Raw genomic sequence first — 23,507 nt, forward strand, 5'->3', positions numbered from 1 at the left:
TAGCGCTCGGAACACGGCTACACAGTAGAGAGAGCGCGGGTTAGAGACAGCTCAGGGAAGTGAGTTGAGGGTTCAGTGGAGGTTTACTGACTGAGAAGGGGTGTTTTAATGTTTTGTTATTTTTTTTAAATTAAACACCGGGAAAAACCAAAGCTAAATAAATCCCGAGAAGTTCCCAGAATGCTTTGCCATGTAACGCGGCCGGACTCGGTGGTGATGGAGGTGGAAGTGGATGCGAAGGCGAATGGAGAGGATTGTCTGAACAAGGTGAGATGTTTCACCTGCTTTTCTTCTTATTTCTTTTATTCGGACATTTTACCTGGCTGTTCAGTTCTTTCAGGAGAAATGTTAAAGAGTAGAAATAGAGTGATATCCTGCAGGAGTCAGTGAGAAGGACACAAACATAAACAAACCTCATTCAAGCCTTCAGCTCTATCCTGGGCTTACATCCAACTTTTAAAGGAGAAATTAAATGGTTTTTTATTATTATCATTATTATCAGAAAGTGAAATTACTCCAGAAATGTAACATGTTATAATTTTCAATTTTACAAAGTAGTTTTAGACAATATTACTAGTATAAGTCCACTAACAAAAGTCACATCCATTAAGATTCCCATCAAAATACTATCTATAGATGTGTGTGCAGTGTGTTGTGAATGTGTTGCTGAGAAAATGTAAGTGTTATAAATCCAAATGCATGATCAGAAATGTTGGAATTAACTCAAATGAACGCCTTTTATTCTTGTTAAACGCATTGCTCTGGTGGCTTAGAGTCTCATTTCTGGTATAGCTGAGTGAGGTTACTTTAGTTCAAATCCCCTGCATCTGCTTCCTGCATATACTTTCATATGCAACACTACACACATTCAACACACACACACACACACTCAAATTCAACGCTACACACATTCAACACACACACACCCACACAAATTCAACATTACACACATTCAACACTACATCCTGATGATAGTTTGAGATTAATTAGTAAACACCACACACATTTGGATGTAGCTCCACAAGTTGTTGCAGATAGTTCATATTCCCAGACTGTGAGATAATTCTGCATTACTCTGACAGCTCCTGGTCCATGTTGTGTTGTCCGTGTTGTGGACTGGCATGTTTTGCATGCCATCCTTGACATACCAGCTTCATGACTTTAGTTGTCATCGCTGTTGTAAATCCTCCCAATATGTATACTGACTGCTGGATGTGTGTGGTTTTTTGTGTTTTTTGTCACAGGTATGTAGGAAGTTAGGTATCATCGAGGTGGATTATTTTGGCCTGCAGTTCTCCGGCAGTAAAGGAGAGAACCTGTGGCTGAACCTGAGGAACCGAATCTCACAGCAGATGGACAGTGTGACGCCATGCAGGCTCCGACTGAGGGTCAAGTTCTTCGTCGAGCCCCATTTAATACTGCAAGAGCAGACCAGGTACTTCTGGCAAGAGGGAACATTTTTAATACAGATTCATTGCATCTTAGAGGCTGTAATATGTCTGTATGAGCCCGGTACTGGATATAAGCTTAATTAAAATGGAGAGCTTTGATATTGTATCATCGTAGGCAAAGTTGGCATCACTGATTTTTAGTGCTGTAGGATTTCTGAATGTGGATGAAACATTTTTCTCTGAATCGCTTTAATCTAATATTAATGTGTGTTAAAAATTCAGCGAGGAAGCGCTTAAGACTATTTCTCAGACATATATAGTTTGCTCTTCAGAGAAATCTGAGTGACAGGAAGAACAAGTCAGCATGAGTGTACCACTGTTGGCACATAAGAAAAGGGGAAGTACATGAGTACATGCAGTTTTGAAGAGAGAAAAAAAAAAAAAAAAAAGGCTTATTTTGGCTTATAAAATGAGATTCTTGTTCTAGACCAAATCTGGGTCATGTTAAATATGAAAAATTCATGCGCATTGATGTTTCCTAAGGGCTGCTTCAAATATACATCACATATCACGCAGCGCAAGAACAAGAGCCTGTGAAGTGTTGCTTGGTTTCTTTTTCCGGCAGAGACGAATGCCCTGTAGTAACCCTGCTCACTCAGGGTAACTCTAGGTCATTGAGCAGCACGAGGCTTGGAGGCAGCACATGGAAATGCGATCCCTGCTGTAAAGCCTCTCGTCCCCACCCACCTCCTCGCTCTAGTTTGTTCCCCGTGTGGGTTTTTTTTTTTTTTTTCGCTTGTATTTGTAGAGCACCAGACCATTTTGGCACTTCGTGGTTCCTTTAATAATTTAAGAGGGAATTTTTTCCAATGATTCAGAAAGTCTCTTTAGTCTGGAAGGTATTTACAGAGTTATTGTAGATGTTCGAGTGGAGATGTTTGGACGCGTCTCATGCCGTAAAGTCTCACAGTGCAGACGTGTCAGGACGAGATCACACTTTGACTCAGGTGCTCTGTATGTACTAAGCCATTTTGAAGAAGTTGTACTCCAGTGTAGCATCTGTGTCTTGTCACATCTTATCTCTGTAGGTTGAGTTGCTTGCTGATTATGTTCCCCTGTAACATCTAGCCGTGTCCTGTTTATTCTCCTGCTTCTTAATACTGTGTGGGGTTTTTGTTTTTTCCAGTAATTTATTTATTATTTATTTTATTTTAAGGTGATTACTTGTCACACTTTATGAAATGATCCCAATAAAACATTAGCCGAATTCTATAACAGATTATGCGATAACATAACGTGTTGTCCATGTCAGATTATATGATGAAGATCCTCTAGCGGTAGATCTACGATTTTAACAAAACTACTGAGTAATATTTACGTCCTCAAGTCAGCATGATTCAGAAATCAGCTCGGGGTGGCAAAAACACATGTTTTTCAGTGAGTGAGTACGTTTTGTTTACATTTCCACATCACCGCTACTGTATTTGTACCTGTTCTGTCAGTTTTGCTTGATTCCATGCCGTCCTCCTATTGGTGGATTTTAGACGAGCGTCATGGCAACGCTTGCGCTCTGAGATTTTAATCAAACATTTTCTGACAGAACTTTTGTTATCAAACTGTCTTGAGCATGTGAGCATGTGATGTTATGCATTTTAAGACCAGCAATCGCAACTCGTGACCAAAGAATTCTTTTATGAAATGCATTTATTGTTTTTCGGAAACAAAATCAGGCTGAAAATCTTATTGTAAATCCAGTTTTAATAAACTAGTGCCAGGCTCGACGCCCACTCTCTTGTGTTTCTGTACAGTGGATTTTTTATTATTATTTTTTTTTTATGAGTTTGACCAGTAGAGACAGTCCCTTTGAAACTTCCTCTTTATGTGATTTGGGCAATGATGAGCTGGCATCCTGTCCATTGCCTCCAGTGTATATAACTCATCCTAGCTGCTTTCTTTAGGGACATTTTTCTCTGGAATGGAAGTGTTTTACACTTTGAAATGCACTGTACTATAACCTACTAACTGAAGAACTTCCCCAGAATTTTTGCAGAAGTCCTCGGCGTTGTCCTTTTGTCGTAAACACATCTTTTGAGTCCGTTAAAATGGCAGACTTGGACTAGTGATTAAAGATGTATGGGTAATAATAGGAGCTCCTGTTCTCTCCACCCTGAGGGTTGCCAGACCCTGTGGTGTCGTATTAGCCTGGAAGGGAGTGACTCTGTACTCTGTCCAGAATGAAATAACTGGGTAATTTGACAAAGCGTGAGAGAGATACAGCGGGGAAATGACCAGTTTTAATGTGCTTTGTTATATTCACAGTGAAAAGTTTCACTTTTGCTTCTATTCAGACTTAAAAGACTTATGGGTGTGACTCGATATGCTGCATGATACACCTTCTCTATAGAAGAATTGTCTTCATTTACTGAAAGTGATCAGCGCAATGTCGGCTTGTCGGAAAGCAAACAGTGGTCCACCGCTGACAGGACGTGATATCATCGCTGCTGGGGTATAGATAGCTGTCCGTTTTTAGCTTGACATTTCTGACTCACTTCAGCCTGGAGATTTGTGAAAGCACTTCTTTGTTCAACCCCTGGCAGAATATGTGTGTGTGTGTGTGTGTGTGTGTGTGTGTGTGTGTGTGTGTGTGCGCGCACGTGCACGTGTGTGTGAGCGTGTGTGATGCACAGCTGAGGCTCACACTCGAACTCTCTTTGTGTGTTCACCTTTGCCCTACATCTCCTAGGCTTGAGGGCATTGCATTTCTCACAAACACAAAGTGTATCATCCTCATCTGAAGCTCTGCAGCTCTCACACACACACACACACACACACACACCGAGAGTGTATAAATGATTCAAAATCAACTCCTCCTTCACTGCCTTGTGTATTCTTACTGCAGTGGGTGTTGGGGTTTTTTTTTTTTTTGGACATGTATCCTTCTCGGAGAAGGCGTTCACACAATCTTGTTGCCTGCTGACCGAAAAACATGGACACACCTGTCTCAGTTATCATCTCCAGTACAATGTTGTAATAGTATAAAGAAAGTCAACAAGCCTACAGCAGCAATCCGACTTCATATTTTCATGTTTCCTTTCTAACACACCCACATGGCCTCAGGAAAGACGTGTTAATTAGCGGATTAGTTGGATCGAGGTTATTAAAGCAGAGAAAACAAACCGTTGGGAGCAGTGTTACTGTACAACCTACAGACATGTGATGAGGGAGAAAATGTGCAATGTGTAAGAGATTTCTGATCCAGAAAAGCCCATCACTTCATATCTCATCATCTCTCTCTCTCTCTCTCTCTCTCTCTCTCTGCGCCCATCCCCCACTTTTTTTCTCTAAGCCTGTTGCGTAAGCTTTACACTATACATTAGTCTGTGGTTATGTAATACTCTCCACATGAGGAGATGAAAAATAACCTCCAGGAGCTCTTCATCTGAACCCTGTTCATTACTCTGATTGTTTTTCTATAAATAGACACCATTTTCCGTATGTTGAGAGCCCGAGACCGGCTGCCAGGTACAGTTATTATTTAACCGCATGTCCATTATAGTCAGAGTCAGCAGAAATCAACAGATGTCCACATGCTTTTTTTTTTTGTTTTTTTTAAAGTGCACATTTAAAGCACACGTGTAACGATCAGACTTGGGTTTGGGTCGACGTGTCTTTAAAAAGCAACGATTCAACCGACTTGATTGTTCTCGAAAAAGGACAGACACCAGTGTGCGAAAAATAATTCCTATTTTTAAACCGATTTAATTGGCTAGGGGATTTGCCTGTAATGCTGATACTGTTAAAATAGTTCATCTCTAACCTCATCATCTTTTGTGAATTAACAGAAGGGCTACCCCAGATTCCGAACAAAGCTGGTCACGTATTGATCAGAGGATACTAAATCAAAACAAACTCGTACTGTAGGAAATTCAGTGGTATCTTAAAATTAAATCATTGCCTTTTGAATCGAAATCATGTCTTGTAGAAGCCTGAGGTTTACACCCTACTGCATGGTTGTTTGTTTTTGTTTTTTTTATCATTAGTTTTGTTAGTTTCTTAGTGCTGAAGTCCTTGGAGGCTCCGGTATCTTCTGCTGACCTCTGGAGTTAAACCCCCACACACACTCACACACTCACACACACTTCCCCCCAGCCTGGATTTAAACCATATGTACTCTCTCACACACTTAACATTTGGCATGGCTTTTTATCCGTGTGTGTGTGTGTGTGTGTGTGTGTGTGTGTGTGTGTGATCATAAACACAGCAGGTTCCTGATCTTGTCTTTCTCAGCTCTCACTTTTTTTTCTTTCAGCTCGTCTCCCTCCTCAAAGCTCTAATCAGCTCTGTTCTATTTTGGCACAGGGAAAGCTAAAGTACTAATCACAATCACACTCACTCAGACGATCGTTTTAAACATTGGAGCTAAAAAAAAAAAAAAAAAAGAATTTTTATGAACACACAATTTTTAGCTTCAGTCTATTGTTTATATTTATTTTGTATATTTTTTCTTTTTTATTTTATGTCTTTTCCATGTTTCTTTTTCCTTCTTTGTTTTTTATTCTTTAACATTCCTTTTACTTTTCTCTTTTTATTTATTTCTTATTTGTCTTGCTTTATAGACGGGGATGAGTCAAATGCAAAACTTAAGTGCAACATAAATCAGAACTGATTCGAGTTTTGTTCTAGAGGAATCTGGACACTTGTACTGAACACTGGAGTTTTTGTATTTATTTTCAGGTTCATTCCTGTTGGATGACCAAATCTATATATTTTTTTACATTTATTATTTATTTCTGTTTTATTTTTTATTATTTTTCTTTTTAGTCTTTAAGTAAAATTAAAAAAATATCATTTTCTTTTTTCCATTTATCTATTTATTTATTTATTTATTCTTATTATTTATACTTTTTTTTGGCTTCTAAAAAAAAAAGGGGGGGGTGTCCCTTCCTGTGTGTGTGTGTGTGTGTGTGTGTGGACTTTAGGAAACTGAAAACTGAAAGTGTTAATTAGTATAGAGTGAGATGATGTGCGTCATTACACGTGGCCTGGAATTTCAGACTGGTAATTTATTTATTTATTTATTTATTTTTGGAAGTTTAAGATTCAGGTCAGGAACATTTGGCTGTTTTTTTTTTTAATCGTTATTTCACCCACAATTAAGCACTGGCCTCGGGGAGCAATGTACGCATCGAGTTAAACACGAATAAGCTCAAATGTGTAGAACTTGCACGACCACCCACGCACACCCGTACACACACACACACACACACATACACACACGCATGCAAAGTGTCCTGTGTTTCTTCTGGAACTATGCAAAACACATCCATACACTTGTTTTCAGCTGTTTAAGTGGCGAGTGTAGGTGTTCACTGCCTCAACATGGCAGCTGCCTGTCTCCCACTTAACCACATAATCAGGACATCAGCAAATCCTTTAATCTGCTCTTATTAACCAGACGACTGAAATGTCCTCATCAGTCTGATCAGAGCGCTGACTCGAGCTTCAGAGCGAGTCCTCGAGTAAGACTGACTGCCATACTGAGAGTTTTCCTGTACTGCTTTAACACTGCTCAGAGTACAGGGCTGCAGAAAATGTCGAGTAAAGATTTCCACAGATTTCCTCGAACGTGTGTAATGCTGACTGACAGCTCAGGTGTTTTTTGTGGAGTTACTCATCACTGCTTGAAAGGAAATAACAACAGCAAGCCTCACAGCCTTTCATCATACATCACTTACTAGAAATGTAATTAAAAAAAATGGCACTGGTACAGCCTTTTATTACTTTCATGAGGTTTTTTATTTCAACCAGCAAAAAATGTTTGGCTTTTTTTTTTATTTCTTTATGAGGTCAATCTGCATTATTATTCACTTTTTTTTAACACACTGTAGCTGATAACACTTGTGTAGACTGTGTTACAGATTAATATCCATATTTGTTTAAAGATATTTTGGTTCACCATGTAATATAACATGTCTTTTTGTTTTAGCTTATCAAGGTCCTATCAAGGAATAGAGTGAGGTGCTGTTCCTTATTTGCAAGCTACACACACACACACACACACACACACACACACACACTGTAAGTGTAGAACCAGTTTGGCCTCCTCTGTGCATGACCTATAGTAACCTACATGGCTCTAGTTCCTTCAGCAGAGCTGGGAGAGATGCTTTTTTTTCCCATTTTTCCTCACACAGACTCGGCTTTTGGGCAGGTTTTAATTACCAGTTTGCGAATCGTGGCAGAAGACACCGCTGAGCAGAGATGAACTGCTTACAGATGTGTTAGGAAAAATGTTTCATGTTTCATTCTGCCTGGTACAGAGCAAAACCTCTCACTTTTTTATATACAGAGTTTATATATACTGTTGCAGTGGTGATTAAGTCCTTTTCGTGCAAATGAACAGTGTTGTGTGTGTGTGTGTTTGGGGGGGGGGGACGACAGTGGCAGGGACAGTGGCAGGGTTTACTGTAGTTCGTTGACTGAGAGTAACCCCGGCTGAGCAGCTCGGGGCCGTTTTGTTTGACAAACTGAAAGAGCTTTGTTTCAGCTCAGCCGCTGAGGTATGCTTATGTCCGCCCTGATTGGCTGACACGTTGCCGTCTCTGGGCAAAAAAACTTTTCTTTCCATTCAGAGGAACTTTTTGTTCCGTGGCGAGTGCCTGACATTTGCCGGGTCCGGCACAATGACTCCGGCTGTAACTAAGACAATAAAGAATGACAATAAAGGAACAACCCTGAAAAAAGGATGAATGTGTGTTTCTCTTACACACCACGCTCTGTAGACATCGATATCCTAAACATGTTGCTTATGATACCTTTATGGACATTGTTCAGTCCAGCTGAAAAGCAGATGGCTTTTTTTCCCTTCCCCCGTTCATCTGAATCAGTCAGACCACCTGGCTCTAGGGGATGTGGAAGCACATGAGGTGGGCTTTGTTTGAACGGGATGTGATCAGACAAAAACACTTTATTCTTTTTTTCTTCTTTCAGTGGATTTAAGTTCGACTCTGTACACTTGTCTCCTCAAAAGTTTCACTCCTCAAATGTTCACTATACACAGTTGACCCTGCACAGTTGACTCATATCGAGCATATGACCTTCTTCTAGCCGTCTGAGAGGTTCCTGTTTTTACTCATTTACTTATTCCACTGATGTGATCATGCTGAATGTTTTGTATTGTACGAAAGATAACTTCTATTCAGCCACGCAGAGGCCACGCTGTGGCCCAGTGACTCAATCATCAGTGTGTTTTTTTTTCTGTAATTCCCCTTAATAAAGAGTCTTAAGAGATGTGTGTGTATTCAGTGAAGTCCAGAGTCCACTTTTGAGAACTGTTTATCAGTTCTCAAAAAACTAAAACAATCCCGTTTAGTTATTGTTTAACAGTAAAGCAGTTAAAACGGAGACAAATCATTTTTAGCAGTTTGAGAAAGCCTTGTTTACTTTGTGACTGCATCTATTCCATTTAAACGTTAGCACATGTACACATCTACCATGGTGTTAATTATTGCCTCGACTTTAACGACTGCCAAAAGATATTGTCTCCCGAGTTATAGATTAACATCTGTGGTGTTTTTGCTTCAGGTGGCATAACGATCTTCTGTCCTGATGCAGATCGTTGTACCTTCAGTATATACAAATACCAATATATATATTTTCGTCTTTATATTTTTAAATTTATGCACTTCAGCTAGCCATCTAAAATAACTTCAACTGCTCAAAAGCATGATTGCTCTACAGGAAGAAATATACCCAATCAATATGGCTTGGAGTTGTAATATTAGACTTTTTGAGCCAAGGATATCGCCTTGTAAACAAGCACGCATTGATATCAAGACACAAGCTGAAGCGCATCTGTCGCCGTCTGGCCAGCCCTCTGTGCTTACACGCTAATGCTGACTCAGCAGCCTCTGCCTGCCTGCCCACACCATATGAGAATTCATGTCCTGCACACCACTGAGCGCTTTTTTTTTTTTTCCCCCAACTTATACTGGCTTAATCTGTGAGCGCATGTTCCTGTATCAGTTTCGCAGTAAATTTTATCTGTTGTGACCTACTTTCACATTTTCCATATAAGGTTACATGGCATATTTTAGAGAGCTGGGGTCCAAGCACTAAACCGTAACAGTAAAGTCGTATTATGTTTACAACTTGGAGCAACAAGATGGTGGCTACATCATGTATGCAAAAATGTTTTCATCACTTGACATTTCAGATCTCAAGTCAAGTCAAGTGGCGTTTAGTCATTTCAACCAAATACAGCCAGTTAGTACATAGTGAAATGAAATAATGTTTCTCCAGGACCAAGGTGCTACACAAGACACTCACAGAACAACACAGAACTACAAGGGACTTCATATATTTATACATAAAGTGCACAAGTGCAAACGTGCACACAGCACAAGACAGTACAATGACTCCTTTTCTGTTTAGAGTTTCATTTGCACAAAGTCAAACTGCATATTAAGAAAAAAAAAAAAACGGGTGGCAGTGCATTTGAAAGCTGGCCTTAAGGCAGCATGATGTGCTCGAGAATGTGCGCCTGCATACGAGCAGCTGCGAGATCTCGTGTTTAGCTCGATAAGGCACATGGCAAACTAGTGCCTCTTGTTCTTTCTTATGAACTACAGTAACCCCGTGCTCAACTCCTCCCTCCATCTTCCACCTTTGTTTTCCCTCATCGGCTAAACCGGCGCCGCTTGTTCTGTCTCGAAGTGTGGCCCGTGAACGAGAGTAACCCCTCGCTCCCTCCCTCCATCAGCCCGCCTTTGTTTGGCTTCTCAGGTAGCTCATCACATGAGTGGCGCTCTCCGGTGTCACCACAGGGAAGGTAGCTCGTACTCACAGCGCCTTTGTCTTTCCACGGAGTGTGTTTATTGTTCCACACCCCCATGTGTAACATGTGAGCTTCATCGCTTGTTTTTGTTTTGGACCTGTCCTTAGTCGCTCATTCCTCATTTATTATTACACCACATTCTCCTTTAATCTAAAGTCAATATTTATCCAGCCGCAGCTTTTGTCAGCGAGCTGATATCCACGTTTATTTTTTTTTTTTAGGTTTTTTTTTGTTTGTTTGTTTGTTTGTTTTTTGGTTAAAAGCATCATGGCTGGAGCTGAAAGAGCAGGGAGTTGGGATGCCTCCCAGTCCAAGGACTCTGTGTTCCCATGTACTTCCATGGTCCAGAGGTGCCAAGGGTGAAGGGATCCTGCTGTATAAGTCATGAGAAAAGTGTTAACGATCTCCAAAACTGACTTTTTGGTGATAAACTGTGCATAGGCTGGCCGTCTTGATTTACAGAGAGAATCGAGGAGGAGGAGAGAAATGAGTAGAAGTTACAGGAGTTAATAAGTTAATAATGACATGATCCAGACCAGAGCAAGTCTCGTATTCACTATTCACAATAGATCAGAAACAGAAGAATGAACAGTTCAGTGAATCTTTTCTTCATCCCTCTGTGTAATTCATCACGGAGTCTGAATTCTTGTCCTCTGATCAGCCATCAGCGGTAAAAGAAGTGGCTCATCCTGGATGATAAGAGTAGAAAAATGTGCTTTTGTATTAATCCTGGCACAAAGCAGGAGCATCATTCTTTCTCAGGAAATGGTTTGAATTTTAAACAGGTAGAAGGTGGTAGGATTTTCTCATGAAAGAAGGCTTCCATTTCCCTTTTATTGTAAAAATCCTTCAAATCTTTTCAAGAAAATACTGAAAACGCTTCTGAATAGAAGACGGAGACTTGTCCTCTCTAAATTTTGTCTTGCGGAAAAAAAAATCAGCTTGTACGATTGATCCCTATTGGTGTAGTGGAGTTTAGTTTTTGTGCTGTTAGAGTTACTGTACTGTTTTCAGAGCTGAAGCCTTTGCTACAGTCTGGGATTAAGATCAGGTCAAGCCTTAAATATGTAAAGTATGACAGTGATCTTTATTTAACAAGTATTTAACAAGTTCGCTTCTGCATCTGTGGGAAATTTAGTGCAAATCTGACAGTCTTTATTCACTACAGTAACAGGTAGAGCTGGAATAAGAGGTCTTCCATAAAACACCGTTAAATGTGCCATATTACAACTAGGCTAAAGCAAAAATTAAAAGCTGCACATGTTGAGGAGAAAATGTGGTACTAAAGATATAGAGGCAAAAAGAGCTGCTTAGCAATGGCAAGTTACAGCAACATCAATTTGTCATGAGGTTTTCAGGGCTTATGCTTTTGTGGAAGGTTTAAAATGCTTAATGGAGGCACTAAGCGGAAAGTCCAGATAGCGCACACCGAGGCAGCTTAAGTACACTCCTCCTTTATCACACAGGAGCAAACTGGCAGGGTCATGAATTCCGAGCAGAACAGCAGTATGTCTGGCTTCAGCTCCAGCTCTGCCGGCTGATAAGAGACGCGACCGTGCGAGGGAGGCGGCAGGGTGAAAGTCAAACCACTTCACACCACTCGCAGGTTATGAAACGCTGCCTGACCTCTGCTGTGTTTGAGTACATGAGCTGAAAGTGCGGCCCTGAAAGTGAATATGGCTGTATAGGGAACCGTAAACTCTTTTTGCTTCTGCATTTACCCTTATAGTGAGTGTGGTTTGGGGTTGTTCCTGTTACGGCTTTGTTTGTGTTATGCCTCTCGAGATTCACATTCTGCATATGAACTAGTGGTGTGCCACACTGGAAGGAGTCTCTAGTGTCAGCATTTTGTAACAGTCAATAGTTAAGCAGTAAAGTCAAAGTATTCAGGCTGGTAAGGGTTGCGAACTAGTCTTTATAACTGCTATAACATGAATGATAACAGGAACTTGTTCCACAGCATTAAATGTAACTATAAATGGATAAAATGTAAACGATACTGTATTTTGGCTGTATCTCTAACCCCCAGTAGGTGCTGTAGTCTGTAATCGGAGTTCTCTTTCCTGCATGTTGTAACCCAGTCGAGAAGCAGCCACCTGTTCTACTTCTTCAATCCCTTTCTCTCATGTCGTTCTCTCTCTCTCAGGCACCTGTTCTTCATGCACGTTAAAGAGGATCTGCACCGCGGTCACCTGCACATGTGCTCCGAGCAGGCCGAGGAGCTCAGCGCCCTCCTGGCACAGGCGGAGTTCGGCGACTACAACCAGAACACGGCCAAATACTGGTACACCGAGCTGTGCGGAAAAGATCCCGACCAAGAGACAGTTAACAGGTACACCAGCGAGACGTTATAAGCACCTGCTTCAAAATATCTGCACTGATTCATAACAAAATGCGTTCTCTGTTCCACTCCAAGGTGTATCACGGTGACTTATCATATATCATATCATATCATATCACATATCATATCATATATCTGATACTGCGCTGTGATACTTTTACCTTATCGTCTAGCTCTAATCTGTTGACCAAATAACTATTGAGTCCAGATGAGCTTTTAAAAGATTACCACACAGTTTAACATACCATGTAAAATAAAATGCTGTTTTAATGTTATAAAATTATAACATGATGACATGCAGAACTGGATGAATAACTGTGAACAATAATCTTTATCTCAGTGTACGGCTAAATGAACGCTTATGATTCTTTTATCTTATAAGCCTGATAGCTGAATCACCATTTGAGCAGTGGCGTTTGGGAAAGGGCCAAATAAAGCGTGTGTGTTTGTGTGAGGTCAGAGTTCATGACCATCCAAACACAGCAGTGTTTACCAGCTCTGTGACACACACACACACACACACACACACACGCGCGGTGTTGTTTTTGTGTAAATAAGCTTCTGTGTTGCCTTCGTTGATATAATTACAACGCCACCCAGGTTTGTGTGTGTGAGTTTTTAATGAATAGGATTAATTAAGTAAAAGATGTTTCAGTTAACTGATTGGTCAGAAGGTGTTGATTAATTTCCTGAAACAGCAGCTTGATATGGTGAGGTTTTCTGTGAGGAGACATTTATTTTGCATTTTAAAACAAGTCTGCAGTGTCAGTGCTTTTGTAACATTCAGAGGTAAAGCCGTAACTTTATGATTGCTGTGTGTGCAGTCTGTTCTGACAGTAACACAAGTGCTTTCCTCTCCCATAATGCTTTGCAAAGGAAGCTGTTGTAAAGATGCTGACACTGACAGCGGGAGCTTTACCTCAGGTGCGCAAAGCAAAAGCAGCCTGCTAGATAATGTACTGCTGCTGGCTTATTGTCCGACGTACAGCTGCAGGATGTTCTCAGGCACAAAAGAAAACTTGGCATGAATTTACATCCCGTTCCATCTGTCTCTCTCTGATAGATCATGACAGCACTGACAAAACATAGAAAAGGGTGTATTTGGCTGGACACTAACCAAATGGCTATAAAATCCTTCTTTCTCTTTCTCTCAGTCGCAGTTTCTTTCTGGCTCCGTCCCAAACTGCGCACCACCATACTGAATACATGATAGTATGTTTGCCGCTCTTTTGATTACATCATTTGCCACCTTCATTGTCAGAGGCGTACCTATAGTCTCAACGTGTCTGTGTGTGTTTCTTTGGCAGCATCATAGCCAAGCACAAGGCTCTGGAGGGGATGAGCCAGGGTTCGGTGGAGTATCAGGCCCTGCAGCTGGTAGCGTCTCTGGAGCACTACGGCGTGGAGTGGCACTGGGCGCGAGACGCAGAGGGCCAGAGACTGGCGATCGGAGTGGGACCTGACGGCATCGCCATCTGCAGGGACGACTTCAGCCTGGTCAACAGGTACTGAGAAGACCTTACCCTTCACACTCCTGGGTGTGTGTGTGGGTGGGGAAAAGCTTATCTCAAGCCTCAAGATTCTTACAGACTAGAAGTTTTCTAGGATAAACTGAGCTAATACAAGGCAATCTTACACTCAACACTGACCTAGTTCCCTGTCCTTGCTGATGAAAAACATCTCCAAAACATGATACTACCACCACCATGTTTCTCTGGTCTTAGGGTGTTGAGCAGTGTTGCATTTCTGACCAACATTGTGTCAAGGCCAAAAAAGTTACATTTTGGTCTAATGTCCAGAGAAGATTTTTTGCACGTTTGAGAATATTGAAAAAACATTTACCTAAAGTTTTATTATATTGAATCCAAAGTACTGTGCATGTCATGCTTCATGAGTTCATTTAATATAGAGTGAGCTCTGCTGCAATGGTCTAATGGTTTTTTTTTTCCCCTCCCTTTTATATTGGCAGGATTTCTTACCCTTTAATCCAAATCGCCACACAGTCAGGGAAGAGTGTGTACCTGACCGTCACGAAGGAAAGCAGCGACAGCGTGGTCCTGCTCTTCAAGCTGATCAGTAACCGAGCGGCTAGTGGGCTGTACCGGGCCATCACAGAGACGCACGCCTTCTACAGGTGAGCTCACAGCTCCCTACATGCAATAAATGGTGGCTGAAATGACATGAGTATCATATTGAAGCATCAACAAGGACCACATGTTCAAAGACTTTAGAAATCGATGAAAAGGAGAGACAATGAAACGAATGGATATAAACTATTTTTGAATCAGGCAGTTCTTTTTGACAAAGTTATAAAAGTTCTGACAGTAATGATGAAACCTATGTTGTTATTTCATGAAATTAAATCATCAGCTCTACTGGTCACCAACAGAGGTCTTATAAAACCAAAGTCTAATCTGTTGTCCAAAGTCCCGTGTGCATGTGGTTCTTGTATCGCCGAGCTGTACTTCGTCCCGGTAAACACCTCCTTGTTATGGATTCAGGGACAATATGTGACAGTTTTCATGCTTTATAAGCCTGTAATAACACCTTCACACAGTGGATAGAGGATAGGTGCGAGGATGTTGTCCTGGCAAAGATTTAATCTCTACTGCACAATTTGTTCCTGTTTGGAAGAAGAGTCACTTTCTCTGTGTAAGCTGTGTGTGTCAGCAGTTTGAATTGTGAGAAAACAGGAGATCGTAGTTGCTCCGTCTCCAAAGTGCAGGAATATTTTTCATTGTTTCACGTGTTATTTTCCAAGATTCTGATTTTCAGCAAAATCTCTTTTTAAAAAAAACTGTAATATTTTATTCTAAACAAAGCTTAGTGTTTTGCTCTGTAGAAAGAGCTACAACATAGAGTTAAGTTGTATATATGCTGAAAATTTTTGCATTTCCTTAATGTAATCTGGTTTGAAACTTAGATATAGGCATTATTAAAAATAAGCCAGTCAATACATGAAATCGTCACACAAAATGATTATAGTGCTTGTAAACAGAGCCAGAAAACATTACATAATATCAAATGGTACAATAAGTAAGGAATAAAACTCTTCAGCATGTGCCGTTATAGAAAAATAATCAACGGCAGGGTGGTGTGATGCGACTCAATGTGAAGCAGAGTTACTCTTTCCACCCTGCCGTTGATTATTTTCCAGTGTGCCGTGATGAAACCTTACTACTCGATCCTGCAAGAGCACACTGAGTAGCAGAGACGTGTTACACTCCTGTAGTGTGCACAGTTATGTGACCTCTGTTGCACCAGCCAGGTGATTGTGCTGAAACTGGTGCTTTTCCACACCCACCTGCCCTCTCTGTCACAGCGTGTGTTTGGATCTCACTTTAGATATTACACTCTTACCTCATCTCTGCTCCAGATAAGGCTGTGTGTCGTCAGCTGCACTTCGTCTCATTGTACTTCAACTTTTATCCAACATATGCAGTTTTTCTCGCTCATCTTTTCCCCTCATTCAGCATGTCTTCACTAGCCAATTATATCTAATAGAGAGATCAGGGAAGTTGAATCAGCACTTTGGAAAATCTCTTAGTGCTGGGTAGGACACGCATCACACCTGAGCAGCTACCAGATGTTTAGAGAATTTTAATGATTAATAGGCATCTGGCTGTATTACATTATCATTCATTGATTTATAATGTTACTCAAAGTCAAAGCTAAATTTCTGCTCATATCTAATCTAAATGTTTGCTTTCCACAGATGTGACACTGTAACGAACGCAGTCATGATGCAGTACAGCCGTGACTTCAAGGGCCACCTGGCTTCGCTTTTCCTCAACGAGAACATCAACCTGGGCAAGAAGTACGTCTTCGACATCCGCCGGACATCCAAGGAGGTGTACGACTACGCCAGACGTGCGCTGTACAACGCCGGCATCGTGGACCTGATGTCCCGGCCGGGTGCGCGTTCTCCGTCCTCCCGCTCGCCGTGGCACGGACAGGAGAGTGTGCCGGAGTGTGGAGGGTGTCAGCAGAACCGGGTGCTGCAGGAGAAACTGCAGAAGCTGCGCGAGGCCTTCCTGTGCATGCTGTGCTGCGAGGAGGAGATCGACGCCGCCTTCTGCCCCTGCGGCCACACCGTGTGCTGTCAGAACTGTGCCACACAGCTCCAGGTGAGACACGTGTGCGCGCACACACACACACACACACACACACACACACACAGTGTGCTTCCGAAACATCAAGCTAAAGAAATGTAAAAACTGCTCTTGAGTGAATGATGAAAGAAAAAAAACAAAACAAAAAAAACACCAGAGCTTGAAACACAATCTTTCCATAATACTATATTACACATTAGAGTTTATATTACTGATATTATTTTATTTATATATATATATAAATAAAATTTTATATATATTTATTCAATTTTACTATATTATACATTATTAATACTTTGCCACCCCAAAGAACAAAAGAGAAAGGAAAGAAGTAAAAAAAGAAAAAGAAGGAATGAAAGAAATGGAAAGAAGGAAAGGAAACAAAGAAACAAACCAAAAAACAAACATTAAAAAAAAATTAATAAACAAATGCGCATACAAAACTTTAAATGGAAAAGAAACCCAAGAAACAAATAAACAATTGAAATACCAAGAGAGGAAACGTAAGGTGGGTTAAATGGAAGAGAGAAACTGAGTTAGACAGTAATATAATTGTATTCGGGGTTATTTTATGTTTTGTCAGTGAAATAATTCCTGAGCTTCAGGCTACTGTAACTAAAAGCTGCCTCGCATTTCAGCCACGTTTCTGTGATGAGCAGCAAGTCTGGTGCTGCTCGAAGACCTGAGTGATTATTTCAGTGAGGATGAGCAGGAGAAGGCTGTGAAGACATTATAATGAATCAAAGCCCTGCTGAAATCAGTAGTGAAAGCTTGGGAGCTAATGAAGGGATTAGATTGAATTAAGCAGGAAGTCGTTTTGTAGCACAACTGGGTCCGAGCCGCTGCAGATGGAGAAGCCGAGCCGGGGAATTAATCTTACGCCTCGTCTCAGTTAATTCACTCGTTAATGAGAGGCTGATATTTCTCTGTCTGATGCGAGAGGATGGATGGAGGCTACAGGAGCTCATCTGTTTTCCACATGGTGGCCTACATGCCTTGGGTTTTATTCCTGAAGCTCTGTTATGGTGGAGTTTTCACACGTCTGAGCTGCTTGTATTAACACAGCAGGTGTTGTTGGATAACTGGTAGATTTGTGAGGTTATGGGATCTCGTGACAGCTGGAAATATTAACAGTTAAATTATATCCCTTTACATCATTTCTTCAGTGCAAGTAGATGTTAATTAGACGATAGCAGCTTTTAGGACCCGACATGGTGTGTTAGGAGCATTCACGCGTTATAATTGTACTACAGTTTTACACACCACTTGCTTGAAATGGATATTTAGTCATACATCCGCTTAAAGAGAATCGGCAAATTTGAATATAACTGAATATAACTCAAGTAAATGAAATGTTTTGGTTTTATTTCATGTATTGTCAATAAATAAAATAAATAACAAGGTGTGGCTGCTTGTGGACGCCAGTGGATTTTTTTTTCTAAGTAGAACCCATGCTGGAAGCTAAGAACCCTATTTTTTTTCTGACTGTGGTAAAATGTAGACTGCAAATAACATTAAATGTAACTATAATTGGATAAAAAGTACAGTGTGTTGTTGTTTAATACACTGTTGGTGAACACCGTCATGGTTTATTCTTTACATATTACATTGCAGTATGTAGGAATTGTGCATCTTATCTCAATTTGCATACTATTTTTTTTTTTTGGTTGCTGTAACAATTCATTGCAGTGTGTATCTATATATCTGTAATACTTACGTGTGTGTGTGTTTGTGTGTGTCTTTGCAGTCGTGTCCAGTGTGTCGCTCTGAGGTGGAACACATCCAGCACGTCTACCTGCCCACCTGCTCCAGTCTGCTGAACCTGACCGTGGGCAGTGGCAGTCCTGCGCCTATCCACCGCTCCATGGCCACACACACCTGCACTACCGCCGATTACTGCAGCGACGACAAACTCTGCCAGACCTGAACCAGCGTCCACATCGCTTTTATTTATGACCACTCACCATCTCTGTTCACTGTCAAACCTGTTCTTAAACCACCAATGAAGAGACTTTTGTACTTTCGTCTTAATTTAAGTGTATCAGTTGATCTGATAAACGACTCCTTTTGTCTTTATTTTAAATTTGTTCTGCTTTTTCTAATCCATACTCTTTCATAGCCTTCAGTTTTATTTTAGAAACATTCTGCCTTTTTTTTTTTTTCCTCCTCCTATTTAATTGCATTTTATATGTTGGTTTTATTACAGGATTTCCACTTTGATCTTATTGAATTTTGCAGTGGAATTGTGTGCAGTATTTGCGTGTATCATGCCAATATCGCTTTCTTTTATGCTGAAGGTTAAAGGCCACTGGAGGTCTGCGAATACCGAGTGAATACGATCAGCCTCTAATGTTTATTCATGTGGATTAGTGCTCACAGTCTAATTAATACTCCAGGCACTGAGTCGGGGAGACTAAAGGCTAGAAAGGTATATTGTGAGCACCCCAAATGTTAACCCTGTGATAACTTCAACTTCACTCATCAGCAACTAGAGACATCCCTCATATGCAAATGATATATGGTGCAATTGTAGTTTTTTTTTTTTTTTTTTTTTTTTTTTTTTTTTTTTTTTTTTTTTTTTTGTGGGATGTATAGAAAAATATTGACACCGTCACTTTACCAAGGAGTTTAAGGCTCTAAGGCCTTAATGTAGCAGTAACACAGTGTGTTTGTTATGCATATTCTTCCTTTGCACAGACTATTGTCGTAAAAATGAAGAGGAATTTATTTTCTTTAATGCTTTAATGATTTTTTTTTTCACTTTCTACAAATAGATTTGTTTCTGTTTATTTGAAGCAAAAACTATGCTCTGTACTTGTAGAGTCTTTTATATTTGCTTAAACAAGAGGTATTAATAAAGTTGTGTTTTTTAAACATAAAGACTTTTTGGGTGTTTTTTTTTTTTTTTACACATAAATTACACATCCAAGCATAGAGATGAACAGAGGAATAAAGGAGTGTGGTCAGTGGGTTTTTGTTTTTTGTTTTTGTTTTTCTTGTCTCTTCCCCCCAACGTAAAAAAATTTTCTTTTGTAATTTTTGGTTCTCACATTCTAGTGATTTTCAATAGGATGTGTGTTCAGAGGTATTGCTCAAGTCTGTGTGGTAACCAGGCTCTCTAAAAGGGACAAAAAAACTAAAGTGGCCTACCAAAATCCAACCAATCAGAACAAAGAGCTGTGTCTCTGCTCACTGTCATGTTACCAGTCCATTCAGGTGGGGGTGGCAATCTATAGGCTGACCAGTGCGATGGGTTTTGATGATGGTATTAGGATGATGGTATTAGTATGATGGTTGAATCTATGCAAGCTGATCTGAGAGAGCTGCACAGACTAAAGGACTAAAGCGTTGCTGCATCGCTTTCTAGGTAGAGCTGAAGCAAGTGTTAAATTCCTTACAACTATCATCAGGTAGTCAAACAGCACTGGGGGCAACATAGGAAACAGTTAACTGAAGTGAAAATAGACCAACATGTCAATAATATAATACATCTTTCAGCCATTGACGATGACATTTTAATTCTAAATATTAATATGTACGTCATTCAGGGTAGATTTTTCCTTGAACTTGTGAACGTTCTGGTCACTAGAGCAGAGTTTGAGTTACCGAGCTTCTGCCGTTGGCTCTTATCGTAGTCTTCTTCTGATAAAGCCAGTCTTCCCCTTTCACCCTGTTCCTTACATGGTGCTGATATGGAGGCTGGAGTTCACTAGATGATGTAGAGGGGATATATAGTGCATATACACACAGACACGTTTCTCACAGAGTAGATTCATCAGTGTGTTCTTTTCCACTGAGCAACATGTGGTACGTGCAGGGTCAGAGGTCATATGATAACCTTCCAGACTGTTACAGAAGGAGAGGATGAAAGTAAGCTCAGCTTTTACCCTGAGGCAGAGTACAGAGGTGCAGAGGTCGGGTTAAAGCACGGCTGTTTGGAATCACGTAATGTATGCGCAGGTTATCTAGTCTAAGCTCGTCGACACTTAGCAAGGCCAAATATGGTGATATACTGTATAAGGTAATGGTATGGAAATGCTGAGTTCAGACAACACAGTGCTTGATTCTGATTGATTCATTAATTTTCTATAACATCATCTCTGACAGTAATTCTGACTGTAATTCAAATCACATTCATTCTAATACTTATCATTTCTATATTAACAACTAATTGACAGGACATGTAGGGAGGACGCTCCATATAATCTAACATACAGATTTTTTTAAAATATGGTAGTTAATAATCACTGATATGACGTTTTATTATAATGTTTCCTTTGCCTTTATAGCTGTGTCAGCGCTTTGTAACAATCGGTAAGCATTTTTTTACATGACGAGCTCCTTTTTTTTGATCTTATTAACTTCACACTAAAAATTCCATGTGTATACCTCATAGGTTTATTTAAACAAATGTAAATTTATTGTTTTGTTGTTTTGAAGGGCAGGTTGCATTTGATCGTTAGTAGGTTACATCCCTACGACACATACAATATGTAGGCTATTCCTGTGCTAGGAGCTCAGTAACTCAGCTAATACCCCACCAAAAGGGTCGCTTCTCTGACGAGTCCTTTTAAACATCATCTCCATTATAATTCTGCATTTTAATCTCATCCAATATTTGGTTTTGTTTTGGTTCATTTTTGGCAGAAGACATCTTCATACTGAGTAAAAAAGCACAAAACCTCTTTTCACACAGGATATAATGGAATCTTTTTCTTCTAGGTAAAAGACAGTGATTTTTTTCACATTGAGTAAATAAGTTTTTCACAGTCCACAGCTCTGGGCTATTGATCAGAAGGTCGGGGTTCAAGCCCCAGCACTGCCAAGCTGCCATTGTTGGGCCCTTGGGCAAGGCCCTTAACCCTCTCTGCTCCAGGGGTGCTGTATCATGGCTGACCCTGTGCTCTGACTCCAGATTCCTAACAAGCTAGGATATGAGAAGAAAAGAATTTCACTATGCTGTAATGTATATGTGAAAAATAAAGGTTTCTTCTAATTCGTTATAAAACTAATCCTTTCCAAACAGGGTTTAAAACTGTCAGTCTTTCTTAAAAGGGTGATAAGCACGCCTTTATCATGCCATTCATGTTTGTACTGCATATATTGTGTGTATTCTTTATTCTTTTATAATACTAGAATTGATGATGACACCCTGAAAGGAACTTCCTTGTACTTGGCAGATATCTAATTGTCATTCTGACTGTAAACAATGTGCTAGGCTTGAGCCCTGTCAGTTCACTATAGACTGGAATCTGTAATGAATGTGTCCCAGCCAGTTTTCTTTTCAGTCACTGTTCTTCCATATAGAGTTAAAAACCAGTCAACTTGAACCTCAGTATAGTCTGTTTGTGTTTAATATTTAACTCTTGGTTGCTGCTTCTGTAAGGATAATGTACAATAAGTTAGTTAATAGATTTTGTTATTCAGAACCAAATGCCAAATGCAGTTTATGTTGCAGAAAATTATTAATATATCATGCATACATGTCATGATTTAGGAATATCAATCCACTCCTCCACCTATACTGGTGTTTACAAGAAACATTACACATTAGGGGGGAGATAAATTCATAGAAAAGAAAATTCATAGTAAAATTGAAAGTCAGAAACAAATCTGCTTTACAAATTTACCATCAAATGTTTGGCACGAATTATTCCCTATGACACTTCTGTAAGAGCATTACTTCTATTGCTCATGAGTGGGTATGTTTTGTTCTAAGTGTATGAGCTAAAAATAGACCTGTACAGTTTTCCACATCAGTGCAGTTTCTCAGCGCCACCCACTGACTGAGCAACACACTGCAGTCAAACCTGCTGGCACTATCTGCTGAGGTGTGTGTTCAACAGCAGAGCCTCAGCACTAAATCAAATAAAGTTAAATAAAAATAATTAATAAAAAATAATACAAATTTTTTAAAAATAAATGAAATAAAAATAAAATTTTGATGGATATGAGAAATCTGGTCACGACCCACTCATGACTTTTGGGTTGCAATCCACCAGTTAAGAACCACTGTGTATTATACTATACTATCCTACACTATACTATACTATACTATACTATACTATACTATACTATACTACACTACACTATACTATACTATACTATACTACACTACACTATACTATACTATACTACACTACACTATGCTACATTATACTATACTACACTATACTATACTATCCTACACTACACTATACTATACTATACTATACTATACTACACTACACTATGCTACATTATATTATACTACACTATACTATACTATCCTACACTACACTATACTATACTATACTATACTATACTACACTACACTATGCTACATTATATTATACTAAACTATACTATACTACACTACACTATACTACACTACACTACACTACACTACACTATACTATACTATACTATACTACACTACACTACACTACACTACACTATCCTATCCTACACTATCCTATACTATACTACACTACACTATCCTATCCTACACTACACTATACTATCCTACACTATTCTATACTACACTACACTCCACTATACTATACTATACTATACTATACTACACTATACTATACTATCCTATCCTATCCTACACTACACTATACTATACTACACTATACTATACTACACTACACTATACTATACTATACTACACTATACTATACTATACTACACTATCCTATCCTACACTATACTACACTATACTATACTATCCTATCCTACCCTACACTACACTATACTACACTATACTATACTATACTACACTATACTATACTATACTATACTACACTATACTACACTATACTATACTACACTACACTATACTA

General features: G+C 39.7%; 1 protein-coding gene across 1 annotated transcript; it reads left to right on the forward strand.

Annotated features, from left to right (window-relative positions):
* Positions 1 to 13: 13 nt before the first annotated feature.
* mylipa (myosin regulatory light chain interacting protein a) lies at positions 14 to 19,246 on the forward strand. The gene is made up of 7 exons (XM_026942248.3): positions 14 to 267; positions 1,245 to 1,435; positions 12,374 to 12,559; positions 13,876 to 14,073; positions 14,538 to 14,702; positions 16,284 to 16,695; positions 18,428 to 19,246. Exons 1-7 carry the CDS (start codon positions 181 to 183, stop codon positions 18,605 to 18,607), a joined length of 1,419 nt encoding a protein of 472 aa, XP_026798049.3. The 5' UTR covers positions 14 to 180; the 3' UTR covers positions 18,608 to 19,246.
* The last annotated feature ends 4,261 nt before the right edge of the window (positions 19,247 to 23,507 follow it).

Source organism: Pangasianodon hypophthalmus, chromosome 29 (genome assembly GCF_027358585.1).
Source record: "Pangasianodon hypophthalmus isolate fPanHyp1 chromosome 29, fPanHyp1.pri, whole genome shotgun sequence".
In the NCBI taxonomy this organism is placed as follows: Eukaryota; Metazoa; Chordata; class Actinopteri; order Siluriformes; family Pangasiidae; genus Pangasianodon; species Pangasianodon hypophthalmus.

Coding starts and splice junctions, on each gene's coding strand:
- mylipa (XM_026942248.3), top strand. CDS start 181: ATGCTTTGCCATGTAACGCGGCCGGACTCGGTGGTGATGGAGGTGGAA. Junction 268..1,244: donor GAGAGGATTGTCTGAACAAG/GTGAGATGTTTC, acceptor TTTTTGTCACAG/GTATGTAGGAAGTTAGGTAT. Junction 16,696..18,427: donor ACTGTGCCACACAGCTCCAG/GTGAGACACGTG, acceptor GTGTCTTTGCAG/TCGTGTCCAGTGTGTCGCTC.